We start from the raw sequence: 20477 nt of genomic DNA, 5'->3' as shown, positions 1-20477 counted from the left end.
ATCAGTGGAGGGGCTAGGGCGAAAGATGGTTTTGCACATTATTGAAGCAGAGGCAACGAATGATAAAGTCAGCCCAAGTAAAGCAACACTGGCGACTTTGAGAAATATCTTTCTAGTCAATGGTTTGCCTTGAGGACTTTGAAATGACACCGCCTGGGGTCTCGCAGGTGAATGGTGGTGCAGGTCTGTGAGTATTGGTGGGCAGCGCACGGCTGCAGTGGAGGAAGACGAAGATGCTGGAAACCCCTAAGTATCCCTGGAGAGCAACCTGCCTCTGGAAGTGGCAACAAGGCTCCACAGGAAAAAGCAAAACTCGATGCTGATGAAGGTGATGATGATGACTGTTACAAGCTGAAAAGGTCCAGTAAAGAAATCTTTATGATGTATCACTGTGCGCTACAGCAGAAAGTAACACAACACTGTGTATCAACTAGACTCCAATAAAAAAAATGTTTAAGAAGTCTATATGAGATACTAAAGCAAAAATTGCACAGAAATCAAACAAGAACGGAAGAGACTCAAACCATCACTACCAAGATCAAGATGTCAAGACCATTAAAAAAAAAAAGGGGTGGGGGAGGGGGAGAAAACTCCTAAGACACAGAAAGGACCTGTTCTGTAGAAGACATTAAAAAAAATGCAAGCGAGTATAGAAAATGGTGGTTATCTCCCAAAGTGGAAACCAAAATCATCGATTATGTGAAGAACTGCTCCAGATGACTGACCTGAAAACTACTCAAGATATCCTGCAGTTGAGGAAATCTCTTTAAGAAAACAATTTAAATCTTTTGTCAGAACTTTCCATCATATTTCATTTCTGTCCCAGTTGATATCTGGTTGTACTTTTTATACTGCAGGGTGAAAACTTCCCCTACTGTGTCTGATAAATGCTACCCAGGTTCACTGCCAAAAACGCATTGTCCAAATTGCCCATTTTATTTTTAAAAATGGAACTCTACCATTTGCTCAGTCTTAAGAATATATGGAAGGCTGTGATAGGACACAGTAGTCATGGTGATCAGACAAACTAAAATGGTGGAAAGACGAAAATATACGTGTGAAATAAATGCAGTATTTCAATAAAGCAAAAAGTAAAATAAAGACGGGAAAAGATCTGAACGTTTCACTAAAGAAGATATCTGAACTGCTAACAAGCACACAAAAAAAATCTCAAAAATCATTAGTCATTAGGGAAATGCAAAATGAGAACTACAGCAATACCACTTCAGACCCACCAGAAGAGCTATAATCAGAAAGACAGCAAGTTTGCCAAGGATGTGGAGAAACTGGAACCCTCATACGTTGCTGATGAGAATGTCAAATTGTACAGTCACTTTGGGAAAGAGTTTAATAATTTCCTTTAAAAATTAAACAGACACTTATCACATAAGCTAGGAATTCAACTCTCAGGCATCAACTCAAGACAAGTGGAAATGTATGTCCACACAAAGATTCCAAGCAAATATTCAGCAGTATTATTTATAACAACTAAAAATTGGAGAAAAATAAAACATCCATCAATTGTTGAACGGATAAACGAAGTATGGTATATTCATAGACTAAAATACAATTCAGCAATAAAAATGAACAAACTGCTGATACATGATACAATGTGGATGAACCTCAAAAACATTAATATTCATGAAAGAAGCCAGATGCAGAAGACTACGTATTTAAGCTTCCACTTATATATAATGTCCAGAAAAGGCATATCCATAGATACTAAAAGCAGATTCGCAGTTTTGCAGATCAGTGGTGGGAACAGGGATCAATGGCAAATAGACATGAGAAATCTTTCTAGGGTAATGGAAAATATTCTAAAACTGGAACATATAGCCACCCACGTTGTTGAAATTGTTAGGCTTAAAAATTTTTCAGGTGGAAGTAATTTTTATATGGATGTAAACAAAGGCATTAGAAAAGACTACCCAGGGGAAACAACAGAAAAACCATAAAATGAGTGCTAAGGAATAGCAGACAGCAGCCTACTAGACATAAATCAAAAGATCAGCCACAAGATTACAGAAGTGGCCACCACATGATTCTCCTTCTCCCACCAGCACTCTATTTCCCCCACTTCCTATAACTTGCTTTGGTCAAAACAATGTATGAGCAGAGGCCACATATGAGCTGAGAGCCTAGATAGGCCCCCAAAGGCCTCATGCACTTCCACTCTTGCTGCTTTGAGAATCTGAATCTAACCAACCACAGGTGAACCAACCCCGGGTGGCCTGATGGAAGGGGACACACCACGTACAGGCAAACTGTGAGTCAGCCAGACGCTCATCAATTGAAGCCAACATGTGGCTGGGGCTGGCTGTGATGAGCCAAGCCTGACTCAGACCAGAGCCACTGGCCAGCTGGGCACAGCTCAAACTGCCAATTCTCAGACTTGCGGGCTAAATAGTTAACAGTCGAACTATTGTTGTTCACTGTCACAAAGCAGAAGCTAGCTGATACTCTCTAGAAGCAAACCTGGTTGCTGGATAACATAACAAACGGCTGGGTTTTATGATGCTGTCCAGTCAGGCCAGGCCTCCTGGGCATAAGAAAAGCAAAGCAAAGACACTGACTCAGACCTGCTAACTGTCAAGTCACTGCGGCAGAGGAACTGAATGACCAAAGCGAGAACAATAGTAAAAGCTTCTCTACACAACTGATTAGGAGTCTATACTAGGCAGAAAGGCAAGTGCAGTTAGTGGTGCAGGAAGTGGTGGCAGGCTGAACCTAGAGAAGCAAGAAACTCATTAAGAGCTCATGATGAGATGCAGAGATTGGCAGGGATGTAGTCAGAGAGAGAGATTTCAGAACTCAGGATCTGGGAGTTAGAGTAGTTCTAAGACATGGTGAATAATCAGACAGCTATAAGATATTTGTCCATTTCATCTAAGTCGTCAAATTTCTTGGCATAAAGTTGTACAAGATACTCTCTTTTCCTCTTAATGTCTGTGGTTTCTATTGTTAAAATGTTTCTTCCATGTGTTTTATCAGTGATTTGTCATTTTTTGAGATCAGTCTAGCTTGATATTTATAAACTTTGCTGATCTTTTCAAAAAACCAACTTTAATATATACACTCTACTATATATGAAATAGATACACAACAAGGATCTACCGTGAAGCACAGGGAACTATATAAAATATCTTGTAATAATCTCTAACAGGAAAGAATCTAAAAAGGAATAGACACGTAAATATAACTGAATCACTTTGCCATCTACCTGAAACTAACAAAAAATTGTAGAATATATTTCAATTTTAAAATACTTAAAAAAAAATCTTGCTTTTGCTAATTTTCTCTGTTGTATGTCTTTTGTTTATTTCATCAGTGTCTACTCTGATTTTTATTATGTCCTTCCTTCTACTTATTTTGCATTTACTTTTCCTTTTTTTAATCCCTTAGCTTCTGAAAGCTGACAATTTGTTAGATTGTAGACCACAAGCAGTAAAAGCTACAGGTTTTCCTCCCAGCACTGCTTTGGCTGCATCCCACAATTTTGAGATACTGTGTTTCATTACCATTCACTTCTAAATATCTCCTAATTTTCCTTATGGTTTCCTTTTTGATGAATGAATTTTCTAAAGCATGTTATTTAGCTTCCAAATATGGGAGGTTTTTCCTAGAGATATTATCGTTATTGATTCCTAGTTTAATTGTGTTATGATCAGAGAATATACTATGTATGATTTCAATCCTTTTGAATTTAAATTAATTTGTACTGTGAACTGATTTATGGCCTAGAATATAGTCTGTCTTTGGGAATGAGCCATGTGGGCATGGTGTTCTATAAATATCAATTAGGTCAAGACAGTTGAAGGCATTATTAAGATTGCTTATATTTTTACTGATTTTCTATTTGGACACTATACTGATTGCTGAGAGAAGGATGTTGAAATCATCAACTGTGATTCCAACACTGTTTGCTTCTCCCTTTAATTTTGACAATGCTTACTCCATGCATACATTTATGATTACGTCTTCCTCAACATTTAGTCTTTTAATCATTAAAAAAGAAACATCCTTTTTGATCTCTGTTAATACTACTTGCCTTGACATCTATTTTGTCTGAGCCACTCCAATCTTCTTCTGATTATCATTTATATCATTTACATTTTTCCATCTGTTCTCTTTCAATCTAATATAATAATTGATATGATTGGGTTGAGGGCCACCATCTTCTTATTTTCATTCTGTCTTCTCTGTTTTTTTCTTCCTTTGTCCCTTCCTTCTACGGATCATTTGGATATTTTTTTAGAATTAAATTTAGGTTTACCTTTTGGCTGTGCATTATTTTTTACTGGTTTCTCTGAGAATTAAAATGTTCATCTTTAACTGTTCATTCTATTTAGTATTTAGAGTTAACACACCACTTCATATAAAATGTAGAAATCCTGCAATCATATGGGGAGCCCATTTACTCCCCGGTACTTCTCTATGCTACAGCTGTCAAATCTTTGTATACATTACAAATCCCACAATGTTATCATTTGTGCTTTAAACAATCAGATGTTTTACAGTTTTACTAGAAAGATGGTACTGATGAAATTATTTTCAGGGCAGCAATGGAGACACAGACCTAGAGAACAGACTTATGGATACAGCGGTGGAGGAAGGAGAGGGAGGGACGTATGGAGAGAGAAACATGGAAACTGACATCACCGTATGTAAAAGAGACAGCCAACGGGAATTTGCTGCATGACTCAGGGAACTCAAGCTGTGCTCTGTAATAGCCTAGAGGAGTGGAACGGGGAGGGAAGTGGGAGGGAGCTTCAAGAGGGAGGGGACCTATGACTGATTGATGTTGATGTATGGCAGAATCCAACACAATTCTGTAAAGCAATCATCCTTCAGTTAAAAAAAAACAAATTAAAAAGAATAAAATTTTATTTTATATTTACCTTGGTATTTGGCATTTCTGATCTTTTTTATTTAAATTTACCACCACGCTTCTTAAAACTAGCTGAACAAAGATAACCACAGCACATTACTTGGCGCTCACCTGGCATGAATGCATAAAGCCTGCATTTAAATTGCCCTGGTGTTTTCACTTAAGATCGTGACAGTTAAAGCAACACCTCTTGACACCAATTTGATTGCGAACAAAACATAAGATGAGGTACTGCAACTGGGAAACCAAAACTGGTGATAAGGGAAATATTTACAAGATAATTCAAAGTACATTTATGTTGATGTTTCAGATTATAAATTGAAGCAACATTAAATATTAGGCTTCCCAGTAGGCTTACTGGTAAAGAATCTGCCTACTAATCGAGGAGATGGAGACATGGGTTTGATCCCTGGGTGGGGAAGATCCCCTGGAATGGGAAATGGCAACCCACTCCAGTATTCCTGCCTGGAGAATTCCATGGAGAGAGGAATCTGGTGGGCTAGTCGATGAGGTCGCAAAGAGGCAGACCCGACTAAGCACACATGCACACACATTAAATATTAAAGCTTTTGTTCAAAATTCTCACCTCAAAGTAAAAAATCTCTTCAATAATATACAAAAATGTTGGGAAATATTTTCAACTCACTTTAAAAAGCACCTGTAGATGAGATGGATATCACTGATATCTTCAGGACATTCCATCCAAATGCAGAAGAATACACCTTCTTCTCAAATGTGCATGAAACATTCTCCAGGATAGACCACATCTTAGGTCACAAACCAAACCTCAGTAAATTTAAGAAAACTGAAATTGTATCAAGCATCTTTTCTGACCACAGCGCTATGAGACTAGATATCAATTACAAGAAAAAAAACTGTAAGAAACACAAACACATGGAGATTAACAATACGTGTCTGATAACCAACAGGTTACTGAAGAAATCAAAAAACTTCTAGAAACAAATGACAATGAAAACACAACAACTCGAAACCTATGGGATGCAGCAAAAGCAGTTGTTCTAAGAAGGAAGTTTATAGCAATCCTACTTCAAGAAACAGGAAAAACATCGAATAGACAGCCTAACTTTACACCTAAAATGACTGGAAAAAGAAGAGAAAAAAAAATTAGCAGAAGGAAAGAAGTCACAAAGATCAGAGCAGAAATAAGTGAAAAAGAGATGGAAGAAACAATAGTAAAGATTAATAAAACTAAAAGCTGGTTCTTTGAGAAGATAAACAAAATTGACAAACCTTTAGCCAGAATCATCAAGGGAAAAAAGAGAGAAAAATCAAATCAACAAAATTAGAAGTGAAAAAGGAGAGGTTACAACAGACAATGCAGAAATACAAAGGATTATAAGAGACTGTTATGAACAACTCTATGGCAATAAAATGGATAATCTGGAAGAAACGGACAGATTCTTAGAAAAGTTCAATCTTCTGAGACTGAACCAGAAATTATGAAAAACCCAGTTATAAGCACTGAAATTGAAGCTGTGATCAAAAATCTCCCAAAAAACAAAAGCCCAGGACCAGATGGTTTCACAGGAGAATTCTGTCAAACATTTACCGAAGAGCTAATGCCTATGCTTCTAAAACTCTTTCAAAAAATTGCAGAGGAAGGAACACTTCCAAACTCATTCTATGAGGCCATCATCACCCTGATACCAAAACCAGACAAACACAACAACAAAAAAGAAAACTACAGGCCAACATCACTGATAAAAATAGCTGCAAAAATCCTCAATAAAATTTTAGAAAACAGAATTCAACAACACAGTAAAAAAGCTCATACACCATGATCAAGTTATTTCAGGGATGCAAGGATTCTTCAGTATTTGCAAATCAATCAATGTGATATACCAATATTAACCAATTGAAAGATAAAGACAACATGATAATCTCAAGACATGCAGAAAAAGCCTTTGATAAAATTCAACACCCATTTATGATGAAAACTCTTCAAAAAAAATGGGCACAGAAGGAAACTACCTCAACATCATAGTGGCCATATATGAGAAGCCTACAGCAAACATTATTCTCAGTGGTGAAAACCTGAAAGCATTACTCCTAAAATCAGGAACAAGACAAGGGTGTCCACTTTCACCACTATTATTCAACATGGTTCTGGAAGTCCTAGCAACAGCAATCAGAGAACAAAAAGAAATAAAAGGAATATGGATTGGAAAAGAAGAAGTAAAGATCTCACTGTTGGCAGATGACACGATACTGTATATAGAAAACCATAAAGATACTATCAGAAAATTACTAGAGTTAATCAGTGAATTTAGCAAAGTTGCAGGATACCAAATTAGTACACAGAAATCAACTGTATTTCTCTATACTGACAATGAAAAAATCAGAAAGCGAAATTAAGGAATCAATCCCATTCACCATCACAACAAAAAGAATTAAATATCTAGGAATAAACTTACCTAAGGAGACAAAAGAAGTGTACACAGAAAATTATAAGACTCTGGTGAAAGAAATCAAAGAAGACATAAACAGATGGAGAAATATACCATGTTCCTGGGTAGGAAGAATCAACATTGTGAAAAAGACTATACTACCAAACACAATCTACAGATTCAATGCAATCCCTATCAAATTACCAATGGAAGTTTTCACAGAACTAGACAAAAAATTTCACAATTCATATGGAAACACAAGAGACCCCAAAGAGCTAAAGCAGTCTTGAGAAATGGAGCTGGAGGAATCAACCTTCCTGACTTCAGATTATACTACAAAACGACAGTCATCAAGACAGCATGGTACCAGCACAAAAACAGAAATACAGACCGATGAAACAAGATAGAAAGCCCAGAAATAAACCCATGCACCTATGGGTACCTTAATTTGACAAAGGAGGCAAGACTATACAATGGGGCAAAGACAGCCTGTTCAATAAATGGTGCTGGGGAAACTGGACGGCTACACGCAAAAGAATGATATTAGAACACTTCCTAACACCATACACAAAGAGAAACTCTAAATGGATTAAAGACCTAAATGTAAGACCAGAAACTAGAAAACTCTTGGAGGAAAACAAAGGCAGAACACCCGATGACATAAATCAAAGCAAGACCCGCTATGACCCACCTCCTAGAGAAACGGAAATAAAAATGAAAGTAAATAAGTGGGATCTGATTAAACGTAAAAGCTTTTGCACAGCAAAGGAAACTCTAAGCAAGGTGAAAAGACAACCCTCAGAATGGGAGAAAATAATAGCAGATGAAACAACTGACAAAGGATTAATTTCCAAAATAGACAAGTGGCTCATACAACTCAATACCAGAAAAACAAACAACCCAATCAAAAAGTGGGAAAAAGACCTAAACAGACATTTCTCCAAAGAAGACATACAAATGGGTAACAAACACATGAAAAGATGCTCAACATCCCTCATTATTAGAGAAAGGCTAATAAAAATTACAATGAGGCATCACCTCACACCAGTCAGAATGGCCATCATCAAAAAGTCTACAAACAATAAATGCTGGAGAGGGTGTGGACAAAAGGGAAGCGCTCTTGCACTGTTGGTGGGAATGTAAATTGATACAGCCACTATGGAAGACGGTATGGAGAGTCCTTAAAATACCAGGAATAAAACCACCATATGACTCAGTAATCCCACTCTTAGGCATACACCCTGAGGAAACCAAAATTGAAAAAGACACATCCCATTGTTCACTGCAGCGCTATTTACAATAGCTAGAACATGGAAGCAACCTAGATGCCCATCGACAGATGAGTGGATAAAGAAGTTGTGGTACATATACACAATGGAATATTATTCAGCCATAAAAAGGAGCACATTTGAGTCAGTTCTAATGAGGTGGATGAACCTAGAGCCTATTATACAGACTGAAGTAAGTCAGAAAGAGAAAATAAATATTGCATACTAATGCATATATACAGCATCTAGAAGAATGGTACTGAAGAATTTATTTGCAGGGCAGCAGTGGAGAAACACACAAAGAACAGACTTACGGACATGGGGAGAGGGGAGGAGAGGGTGCGTAGCATGGAAACGTATATTACCATACGTGAAACAGATAACCAACGGGAATTTGCTGTATGGCTCAGGAAAACTCAAACAGGGGCTCTGTATCAACCCAGAGGGGTGAGATGGGAGGAAGATGGGAGGGACTTTCAAAAGGGAGGGGATATACATATACCTATGGCTGATACATGTTGAGGTTTGACAGAAAACAACAAAATTCTGTATAGCAATTATCCTTATTTTTTTTTTAAGTGTCTGAATCTGCATATTTTCAAAGCAAACACAGGATGTTAACTAAGGCGAAACTAAGGTAACCATCAGGGGTTATGAGTATGCCCGAAATAAAAAAATGAAAAGCATCTGTCTCTTTCCCTTTAAATAAAACAAGGATATGGGAATATTTTGAAAGTCAGCATCCAAGAGAACTGAAAACTAAACTGACTTTAGAAAACATCAAATACATTCATTCCTTCACTAAACATTTACAGAGCTAAAAACCAGGGATTTAGTCTATCTTCAAGATACTTACAACCTTTTAAGAGAGACAAATGTTTAAAACTCAACTATTATTATTATTACAAGGGAGTTAAGAAAGGTTCCTGAAGACAACTTATGAACTGAGTTTGAAGGAAGAGCAAAGAGTTTGTCTTTCGGTGCCTGAGTATTTCTGCTTTAGTTAGAGGTGGGTGTGCAAAGAAAGAAAAGGAAGACAAAGAAGGGCTTTCTCTGTTGGAACTAACATGATCAAAAACAATAATCCAAAAAGCCACGGTCTGTTTGGAGAATTAGAACCATCACCAGGACATCAGCATAGGGATCCCTCTGATATCACATTAAAAAGGTCTAACTTTATTACCAGAACAAATCAGAAAGCCACTGAAAGATTTTAAGCAGGGGAGGAATATGGCCTATCCAACCTTTTCTTCCTGCCTACATCTACCAGGAAGCCAAGAAAAATGAAAGCTCATATTCAAAACTTCCTCTGCAGTGAGAGGTAAGCTTGTGACACCGTTCTAACCAATGAAGCATAAGAAGAAATCTAACTGGAAAGGCATCCATCAGGCAAAGATTTTGATTTCCTAATGAATATCTTTCCTTGACTGGCTCTGCCTTTTCCCTCACTTCCTTCCTTGAATTCGGGCATGATGTCTAGAATGGTGCAACCATCCTGCAACCACGAAGGAAAGGCCAGGACCATTCGAATCACCCCAGCGATAACAAGCAGGACTGCTGCACCAAAGCCAGCAGCATCTCTAGACTTCTTGCTGTGAGAGAACAGAAATCCTTGTTGTTTTTACTTTTTTTCTTAGCTGTTTATTTATTTCTTTGGCCACACCATGAAGCATGCAGGGTCTTAGTCCCCCAACCAGGGATCAAACGCAAGCTCCCCTGTACTGGAAGCACAGAGTTTTAACCATTGGACCTCCAGGGAAGTCCACAGAAATCCATGGTTATTAATAACCCAGCTTATGCTGGGATCACTAAGACCAGAACGGCTCCCTGACCAGGAAGTTTTAAGACTTAATCTGTCTTTCAGATGTTCTTTACTAAATCAGTGTATATGGACTGGGAGTGGGGAGTTAGGGGGACTTGCCTGGAGGCTTGTTGTAGGGTCTGAAGCACGGTAACCATCGGGAGGACAGTAAGGAAGGCAGGACGGGATAGGATGGATGAGGGGGTCTGTCACAGCTTCTAGATTTCTAGTTTGGGTAACTGCAGCAGCAGGGGTGAGGGTGTGCCACTCTCCACAACGGGGGCACACAGTCTGAGATCCCTGCGGGGCACCTACGTGAGAATGGAGAAAAAGGGTCGACTCTTTGCATCTGGAGGTCAGGCATGAAGCCTGAATTTGACATAGAGATTTCAAAGTAACCATTCTGTGAAGGGGCTTCCCTGATAGCTCAGTTGGTAAAGAATCCACCTGCAGTGCAGAAGACCCTGGTTTGATTCCTGGGTCAGGAAGACCTGCTGGAGAAGGGATCAGCTACCCTCTCCAGTATTCTTGGGCTTCCCCTGTAGCTCAGCTGGTAAAGAATCCACCCGCAAAGCAGGAGACCTGGGTTCGATCCCTGGGTTGAAAAGATCCCCTGGAGAGGGGAAACGCTACCCACCCCAGTATTCTGGCCTGGAGAGTTCCATGGACTATAGAGCTGCAAAGAGTCAGACACGACTGACCAACTTTCACTTTCATTCTGTGAAAAGGAACTAAAACAGGAAATATGAGTACAAGCGCAGTTTGAACAGGATGAGTGAAAATGAGGCCCAGCAAATCGATGTAGATAAAACTAGGTACGTGGTTGCCTACGGTTGGGGTGTGAAGGTGGGAGGTGAACGTGGAGTGACTGCTAACTGGTATGGACTTTCTTGGGGGGGATAATGAAAATGTTTTCAATTAAACTGTGTGATGGTTGCACAACATTATACACACACTAAAAATCACTGAATGGGTGAACTATATAGCATGTGAATTTTATCTCAACAAAGTTATTTTAAAAATTAGGAGAAAGGGAATAACTTGGGAATATCAACATAAGTAAAAAGAGGGTCTAGCATAGGAACAGAGGGAGCCGTGGCAAGAAAAAAAAAAAGGGGGGGGGAAGAGTTTCAAGAAGGGATTGGTGTTGGGACTTCCATGGTGGTCCAGAGGCTGGGACTTCAAGCTCCCAATGTGGGAGGCCTGGGTCCAATCCTTGTTCGGGGAGCTGGATCCCACATGCGGCAACTAAGACCCATCGAAACTAAATAAATAATAAACAAACAAATATTTTTTTAAAGGAAGGGATCAGTTGTCAACAAAGTCCAATGCAAGATAGGTTGATTAAACCTAATACAGAAATACGGAATGTAACAATATGGAACTCATGGCTGAGCAAAGGGTGAGTGGTTTCAAGCTGCAGCAGCAGTAGATTTTACTAAGTCGAGAAATAAGTAAGAGCATGGAAACAGTGACAGACTTTATTTTTTGGGCTCCAAAATCACTGCAGATGGTGACTGCAGCCACAAAATTAAAAGACGCTTGCTCCTTGGAAGAAAAGCTATCACCAACCTAGACAGCGTATTTAAAAAGCAGAGACATTGCTTTGCCAAAAACAAAGGTCCATCTAGTCACAACTATGGTTTTCCAGTAGTCATGTATGGATATGAGAGTTGGACTATATAGAAAGCTGAGCACTAAAGAACTGATGCTTCTGAACTGTGGTGTTGGAGAAGACTCTGAGAGTCCTTTGGACTGAAAGATCAAACCAGTCAATCCTAAAGGAAATCAGTCCTGAATATTCATTGGCAGGACTGATGCCGAAGCTGAAACTCCAAATACTTTGGCCACCTGATGCAAACAACGGACTCATTGAAAAAGATCCTGATGCTGGGAAAGATTGAAGGCAGGAGGAGAAGGGGGTGACAGAGGATGAGATGGTTGGATGGCATCACCGACTTGATGGATATGAGTTTGAGGAAGCTCCAGGAGTTGGTGATGAACAAGGAAGCCCGGCGTGCTGCAGTCCATGGGGTCGGAAAGAGTTGGACACATGACTGAGCAACTGAACTGAACTGAAGGAATGGGAGGTGGCAGATAAAGAACCTTTTACAGGGAACTTTTCTTGCCAAGAGAAGAGCTAGCAGAATAGGGAGGTTTGCGTTGTTTTTGAAAGGACGCACCTATGATGTTTATATGTCAGGAGCAGGCGCCAGCAGACAGGGAGCAACAGAAGACAAAACAGCGGGGTCAACTCCCCCGAGAGACAGCAAGACAAGGAATTCATGGCATAGGCATAAAACGCCCATAAGGAGGCGGACAAATGGGTGGGAGGGAAGATTACAATGCCAGTTGATATGCAGGGGCAAGAAGTTTAAAGTGCTATCACTTGGTGGCACTGATGCCTTCAGTGAGTTAGGAGACAGAGTCACTGGCTGAGGGTGAAGGGCTAGGCTTGAGGATTTAAGGAGGAAATAGACATTCTGATTATTATGGGAGGGGGATTTTCTTCAAGGAAGAAGTTTAAAAGCAGAGACATATTTCAAATATTTTTAAAAACTGTAATATATCACACGGCCTTGTACATAATAAATTGCCTGCAAATCCCTCGACATACACGGTGTCCGTGGTCAAGAATAACCCCATGATGCTTGAGAGCGAGACCTGAAATACGCAATGTCCTGCAAGAACACAGCTTTCAGGTGACCACGACGGTCCCCGGCCAGTCACGGTCCCAGACCTGAGAGCCGAGGCCACAACTCTCCACACTCCGTGACACAGTAAAAAGAGTAAATGGGCTGTTTAGCCGTACTTGCTAGAAAAGAAATAAAAACTCTTTGCTTCTCTTGAGAGTTCAGAGCAGGTGTCCTCCTAAGATGCTCAAATAATGTTCTGTGAAAGCCTTTGTCAGCTACTGAGTGGTACTCAAAAATAATTTTTATTATAGCTGGTACCAACTTATGTTTCCAGTTCAACATTCCGTGATGTGATCTTAAGACCCCTACCTTCTAATCACATGGACATGTTCTGAGCTATCTAAAAACAAGTGTGTTTCCTAAATTGTTGCCTATTCTTAAGTGGTTCTGCTAGCTTGGGGGTTTGCTCTGAGTCCCTCTCTGTCTAGCTGGATACTACTCAGCCTGCAGGCTGCAACAGAAACATCACCTCCTCCTGGAAGGCTTCTCTGATCACCCCAGCCAGAAGCCATGACATCATCAGAATTACTCCAACCATCCCTTTTATAATAATCTGTTACTTCATGCTTATGCTAATTATTTTGCCTTCCCCTGCTTTAAATTCTTAGAAAGAATTGTGCTTTACATAATGCCTTTTTTAGCAGGATGCTTTTATTGCACATAGCAAAAACAGGGCCTGTTTACTCAGATATCATCTTCATGTTACCAGTGGGAACAGCAGGTCTGTGTCAGAGCCCCTGAGAGACTAGACTAAGATGGCACAGTTAGTGGCAGAGCTGGAACCCAAACCAAGACTCTAAACTCTTATTCCCGTAGTCTCACTAAACCACTGCTTGTTATCTGCTTGGTTCTATGCTGTAACTGCAGTCTCAAAAACTGAGCTCTTAACCTTTAAGTTTAGACAAAGATTTCAGACTTCTCTGAAAAAGCTTTCTTCTAGATTGGATTTAATAGGTTTGGATGCAAGAAAAAACAGTAGGTATTTTTCCTTTCTTTTCTTCTTCTTCTTTAGCTCTCAGCATCCTCTGTCACCACAGAGCTGAAGTAAGGGTGACTTCTGTGCTAGTGGTGACCTGGTGGATGGGATGAATTTGTCTTTTTCATGAATGTACTCGCTGTATTTGCACAGCTTGGCCTCTGATGCTTCCGTCACATTTGTGATTCATAGCTGGAAAGCGCACAGCAGTTCAGTTACGGGAACCCAACCAGTAACTGCAAAATTTCAGCACTGCTATTGGGAGTGACCTGAAACGTTATCATTAAGGGCAAGGGCTATACCTCAGACCCTTCGTTATTCCTACCATCTAATATTATACCTTGTAGGTGATGAAAAAATAAATGTCTGTTTTTAAAATAATTGAGTGAAGCAAAATGAACCCAATATCATGTGTCGAGTTCAACTTAAGATTGTTTTGATTAGCATAAACTGACTTAGACCTAGAATTTAACTCCCAGCAAGGAAGTTGTTTATAAAGATAAATTAATTGCAAAAGAAAACTAAAAAATAAATTATCATTTTCTCTAATTCACTAAATGAGTAACACTCTTTTTTCTTTGGGTCTCAGCTGCAGCACACAGGATCTTTAGTTGCAGCACATGGGATCTAGTCCCCCGGTGAGGAATCGAACCCTGGTCCTATGCACTGGAAGCTCAGAATCTTAGCCAGTGGACCGCCAGGGAAGTCCCTAGATTGGTAACTCTTAATGGAAGATGCAGATTCCAGGAGAAGCTGTGAACCACGGTTACTCCACTGAACATGCTTCCATGGTTTGAAGCAGAGAGGCTCTGGGAACATGATGAGGCCAAGAGAGTCTGTGTGGACCACCTACTCATCTAGGGGAAGGTAATGCAGAGAGTCCCTGGGAAAATCTAAGCCACATGCCTTGACAGCTTCATCAAATGGCCACGAAAAATTCACTCCACTGAGCTTCTCTCTTTCACTGAGAATTCTGGGCACATGATTCTCTGGAATGTGAATGACACAGTTAAAAATCACACAGTGGTTCCTTTTCCCTGAAACAGGAAGTGAAGTTATGTACTCAGTCCTGATGGACACAAAGCACACTTTTGCTTTTCCTGATATCAAACAAGGCTGCCCTTATTCCACTGAGCTGATGAATAGGGATCATGTTCCAGTGTCCACACTGGGTATTCTCAAGGGCCTTATATGTAATTGTCTCCACTCTCCTGAAGGGCTCCCAAGGCTCTTTCTTGTAATCTAATGGTACCTCAATTACCCATATCACTTTCTGAGATTTCCTTAAAACCAAGATTGTCATTGTCTGGTCCTCATAACAGGTGTCTAGGGTAACAGGCATTGTGTAAAGTCACAGCATCAAATCTTATAAGTCCTCAGGAAAAGTATCCTCCTTACAGACCCAGAATGAGCACTTGGTTTCCAGACTGTCTCACATCAATATGAAATCACTTCTCCTCATCAATGTATTTTATATACATATATATATATCACTATATATATATGTATCACACAGCACAAGTTCTTTAATTTCACATACAAAGTGCATATTTCTAGTTATCTAACTGAGCTCCTTTTTATCTGTTAGATAATTGGGGTTGAGCCCTTGCTGGGTGGTTAATAATTTCACATTCTCATAAGCTATCATTAAAATTTAGGGAACTCCTAAGCCAGTAAAGATGAGTTTGCAAGTGTGTGAAAATAAAAAGGGATTGTTGCTGCTGCTGCTGCTGCTAAGTCACTTCAGTCGTGTCCGACTCTGTGCAACCCCATAGACGGCCTCCTACCAGGCTCCCCCGTCCATGGGATTCTCCAGGCAAGAACACTGGAGTGGGTTGCCATTTCCTTCTCCAATCCATGCAAGTGAAAAGTGAAAGTGAAGTCACTCAGTCATGTCCGACTCTTGGCAACCCCATGGACTGCAGCCTTCCAGGCTCCTCCGTCCATGGGATTCTCCAGGCAAGAGTACAGGAGTGGGGTGCCATTGCCTTCTCCGAAAGGGGACTGTTAGTAGTTGCCAAATATAAATATCTGTATCAATTACTTCTAGCTTTATGAGGGAGAGACTGAGATGAGATGTTGATTATTCACTTGTGAAAATGAAGTTGCTCAGTCATGTCCGACTCTTTGCAATCCCATGGACTGTAGCCCACCAGGCTCCTCCAACCATGGAATTTTCCAGGCAAAAGTACTGGAGTGGGTTGCCATTTCTTTCTCCAGGGGATCTTCCTGACCCAGGAATCGAACCTGGGTCTCCCACACTGTAGGCAGACACTTTTACCATCTGAGCCACCAGGGAAGCCTGATTATTCACTTAGAACTAAAAAGCTGCAGCCACCCAGATGAGAGATGTGGATTTTTTTTTTTCCTGCTGCAAAACTTCCCCAAAGCATGCTGGGTCCTGATGACAAAGTCTCCCCCCTGGGAGAAGTATTTCTCTCCCTACCTGGGAAGAAACATCCTGAAATTTCCTGTCCAGTTGGGCTCCTTTCTGGACGTATGGAAAACAGAAGCGATATCCTCCACCAAGTAAAGCAGCCAAGTGCTAACTGAACTTCTCCTATGTTCGAGGGCATCTCCAAACCTCTTTCACATTTCCAAATACACCAGCAGATCTTAAACCCACTTCCCTCATTTGACCACTAGAGAAACGCTGAGTGACTTACCTACAGACTGAGACTGGGATAAGAATACTCGACAGGACTATAACTTGTAAGAAAACAAAATCGTTTTATTTGATACTTATTTTGCATCAGCTACTGCTAAAAAGCAACACAAGTCCTGGTTTTCTAATTTGCTAGAATCCAAAAACTTCAGAGGTATTTCCCATGGAGAAAATTCTGCAGGAAATGGTGTTTTGAAAGGGAGAAGGGGAAAAAAAAAATCCACCCCTGTTTTCCTTAGGGGAAAATGTTTTATTTGTAGTGAACATGAAACAGTGATGAAATAGACATTCTCCTGGAGCAGTCTAAGGATGTTCACTTATCACATGACTTTCTTTGAGTAGTTTAGCACAAGACCTTGGTACGAACAAGAACACAGCTATCAACAAATGACACTAACATTGCACTCAACTTTCTGAGAAAAAAATTCTAACCAAATCCATTTTCTTGTAATTAGTGATTTACATTTTCAGTACAAACTCCAGAGCAATATTTTAACATCCGGAAAGATAAAATAAGAGCTGGGATTTAGCAAATGCTGAATTCTGAGCACTGTCCGGACAAAGTGCAAAAAAATTTTTCTCTTCAGCCCAATTCTGAGTTGTATTTGCCCAGTTATGGAAACAGGCACTCATTGAGGAATTTTTCACTCATTTGATAAATATTCATTACACAACAGGCAATGGGGATACAGCCCTAAATGAGAGACTTGGTCCAGGCCGTCAAGATGCTCACAACCCAGCAGATTAGGCAAATATGAAGCACACACAGGATGTCAGTCTGTACAGGGGATCTTGTGAAATGAACTATGGTGTTAAACAGTCACTCTCAGCTTTCCTAACCAAAGGCAAGTTTAGGATAAATACTTAACTGACAGATAACTAAACAAAACGTAGTCCTATTTTCTCTGTCTGCACTTTTCTCTAAAACACCTGATGGTTGATCTAACAACCTATAACAGAATTTTAATTCTGGTTCCAGCATTGATGCGTATTGGACTGGTAATCTCTTTTTAAAATCAAAATCGTAAATTTTGTTCATATCTTGACTGTACTTGATTTTTTTATCACTTCTAGATGGGTTATTCTATTAATCAGATATTCAAAAATGGTTGGTTTATAATGGACAGAGTTTATGTTGTTTCAGATAACTTTGAATTAATTAATAAAGACTTTAAGATTTGCAGACAAATCTTTTATTTTTACACATTTTTAATTCAATTTTACAAAATATAATGATACCTATCAGGTACTGAATAGCTACTATAAACTAAATGGGCTTTTGTTTCTGGTTTTCTTTTTTTTTTTTTTTTTGGCCTCACTGCACAGCTTCTGGGATTGTAGTTCCCTGAATCCAGGGCCCCTGCAATGGAAGGGCAGAGTCCTAATCACTGGGCCACCAGGGAATTCCCATAAATGGGTTTTTTTAAAAAAAACATGATTACTGGTAAACCCTGCCCTCCCCTTACAGCCCCGTAAGATACTATTAGCCCTATTTTACAGGAAGGGGAACTGAGGGTCTGAGAAGTTGAGTCTCCCAGCACCACACAATGAGTTAGCATTGGAACCTCTGATTATCTGATTGGTTATTTTATCCTCTTTACAGTCCTAAATTGAGCCCAGAGTTCTCACCCACCAGGACAGGACGCATAATTCCTCATTGGGCAGCATTATAAGGGTGTTAGAGTAATACAGTCAAAGCTTTCAAGCAACCAGAGTCCAATCAAACATCCAGGGAGCGACAAAACACCGGATTAACAAGGGGAATGAAATGTGAAATAACTTCTCAGGTACACAGCAAGCTGATGGAGGGTGTTTAACTATGAAGTCTTTGCTAAGATGACCAAGCCACATCACCCATTGCTACCAGCAACCTCCTAGCTGTGTGAAACTCCCCGGGAAAGAAGGGGGAATCATGTGGACTTAAGTGGGGGTTGGCCTGGAAACTCATCAAGAAACGCTGCGTCGGGAGAGCTTGTGCTTCTCGGTTTTGTTCTGTCTCCAGCAGACCTAGCGCTACCACAGTTCCACTGAATCAGTGCACCCGTTTAAGGAGGGATGGGTGGTTCACCTTTTGAGGGTAAAGCCGAATCACTATCATCATCACTTTGCGAAAGTCATCAGACGTCCCTAGTAAAACATGGAGCGCTTTCTGGCTGAACAGGAATACAAACTTGCAAGTCTAAATGGTAATGCACACGGGTCAAATTGCCCTGCACTAACTCCCTAAAAGCTCCCAGTGCGGTTGGATACCCAAGTGAACAGCGGCGGCTGGCTGACTGCACCCAGAAAGCTTCCGGCCACTTCCAGATGGTCAAGGAAGCTGACAGCCACCGCAAGGCTGCGTTCCTGAGGTCAGGCCGCTTTTAGGGGCTGTCTCTCCCCTTCCAGCACAGCGGCTCCACAACACAAGAAATCTGCCAAAACCACTCCCGGGGAACTCATGCTGGGGAGTCGCTTCAAAGCAAACATGTTCCTTTTGGCTTAGGGGCTGTGGGCTCGCAATTCAACACCCTCCCTTGCTGGCTTCTAAACACGCCTATGATTAATACTGGTACCCGGGAAAGAGAACTTCTTCTGACCTTGAGCGTGCGCGCTAAATAAATTACCTCGGAACGAAAGTGGTGAGATCTCAGAACAGCATCTGGGGGAGGAAAAAAAAAAAGAGAAAAACGAGACTTCAATTAACTCCTTGTTCTTCACCTGCCAAGTCACCGACGACTTACCTGGGGGGCCGGGGGCCGGAAGGCGCGTTCCGGACGCCTTGAACGCAGTGCGGACAGCCCGCAGGGCGGGTTGGCTGCTAGGCCATCAGTTTAGAAGTTTCAGGGAAAGTTTTGGGGGAGTTAGGGCGCCCCGAAGTCTCCCTGCCCCAGGCTCCGGCGCCGGGGGGCGCGGGTGGAGGCGGCTGCCGCAGCCCGGACTCGGCTCGGTCACCCCGGGCTCAGGCGCCGAGCCCGAGCGTCCGCCGCCTCCCCTCTCCCGGAGCCGTGCGCGCCGCGGGCACCACGACCGGGCGGACCGGAGGAGGCGGCCAGGGCTTGAAACACCGAAGCGCACCGGGCCGGGGGAGGGAGAGCGAGGACGCGGCGGGGGCAGCGGCGCGGAGGGAGCGAGCCGCGTTCCCCTCTCCAGACCCGCCGAGCGGCGCCCCCGGCCCCGAAGCAGCGCGCCGCGACGCGCCTCACCTCGGCTCCGTGAACGACCCGAAAAGACCGATTTCATGGGATGCCTCCCCTTCTGGAGCCTGCGGTGCCAGCAGCAGAAGAAGACGATGGTGGCGATGGTGCCCAGCAGAAGCAGCAGGAGGAAGAGGGCACATTGGATGCTATAGGGTCTCAGCAGGACGAGGAACGCGGCGGCGATCATGGTGCGGGCGCGGCGCGGCCGGCCGGCGGGCGGCGGGACCGGAGGGCGGCGGCACAGGCACCCGCGCGGGGCGCACGCGGCGCGGCGAGCGCGGCTCAGAGCGTCATGCCCGGCGCTCGCGGCCCCGCGCCGGCCCAATGGCTGCGCACCCGCGCCCGCCGCGCTGTGCGAATGAGCCCGGGCTGCGGGCAGCGCTGCCCATGACTCAGCAGACGACGGCCCGGCGGGCACTCGGCGGCGGGGAGCCGCCCCCGCCCCCCGCGGGCGCCCCCGCCCCGCCCCGCGCGCAGCCCCCGGGCGCAGCCCCGCCGCAGACGCGGCGCGGGGGGAGGGGGAGGGGGAGGGCCCGCCCCGCGGGCCGCGCCGGCCCCGCCCGGACCCCGCGCAGCGCCCCGCGGCCGCCGCGGCC

The 20477-nt window shown here is 42.3% G+C and overlaps 1 protein-coding gene across 2 annotated transcripts in view; it reads right to left on the bottom strand.

The window, feature by feature from the left end:
- Positions 1-20367, bottom strand: part of DST (dystonin) — a 525807-nt gene extending 505440 nt beyond the window's left edge. For both annotated transcript variants that reach the window (XM_069564068.1, XM_069564074.1), the window contains exons 1-2: positions 19888-20367; positions 19309-19343 (exon numbers count right to left, since the gene is read on the bottom strand). In XM_069564068.1, coding sequence (XP_069420169.1) covers positions 19309-19343; positions 19888-20068 — 216 coding nt within the window. In that variant the 5' untranslated portion in view covers positions 20069-20367. The remainder of the gene's footprint in view (positions 1-19308; positions 19344-19887) is intronic.
- Between the last annotated feature and the right edge of the window lie 110 nt (positions 20368-20477).

Source organism: Ovis canadensis, chromosome 20, assembly GCF_042477335.2.
Source record: "Ovis canadensis isolate MfBH-ARS-UI-01 breed Bighorn chromosome 20, ARS-UI_OviCan_v2, whole genome shotgun sequence".
NCBI classification, from domain to species: Eukaryota; Metazoa; Chordata; class Mammalia; order Artiodactyla; family Bovidae; genus Ovis; species Ovis canadensis.
This window is presented reverse-complemented; position numbering and strand designations above follow the sequence as displayed.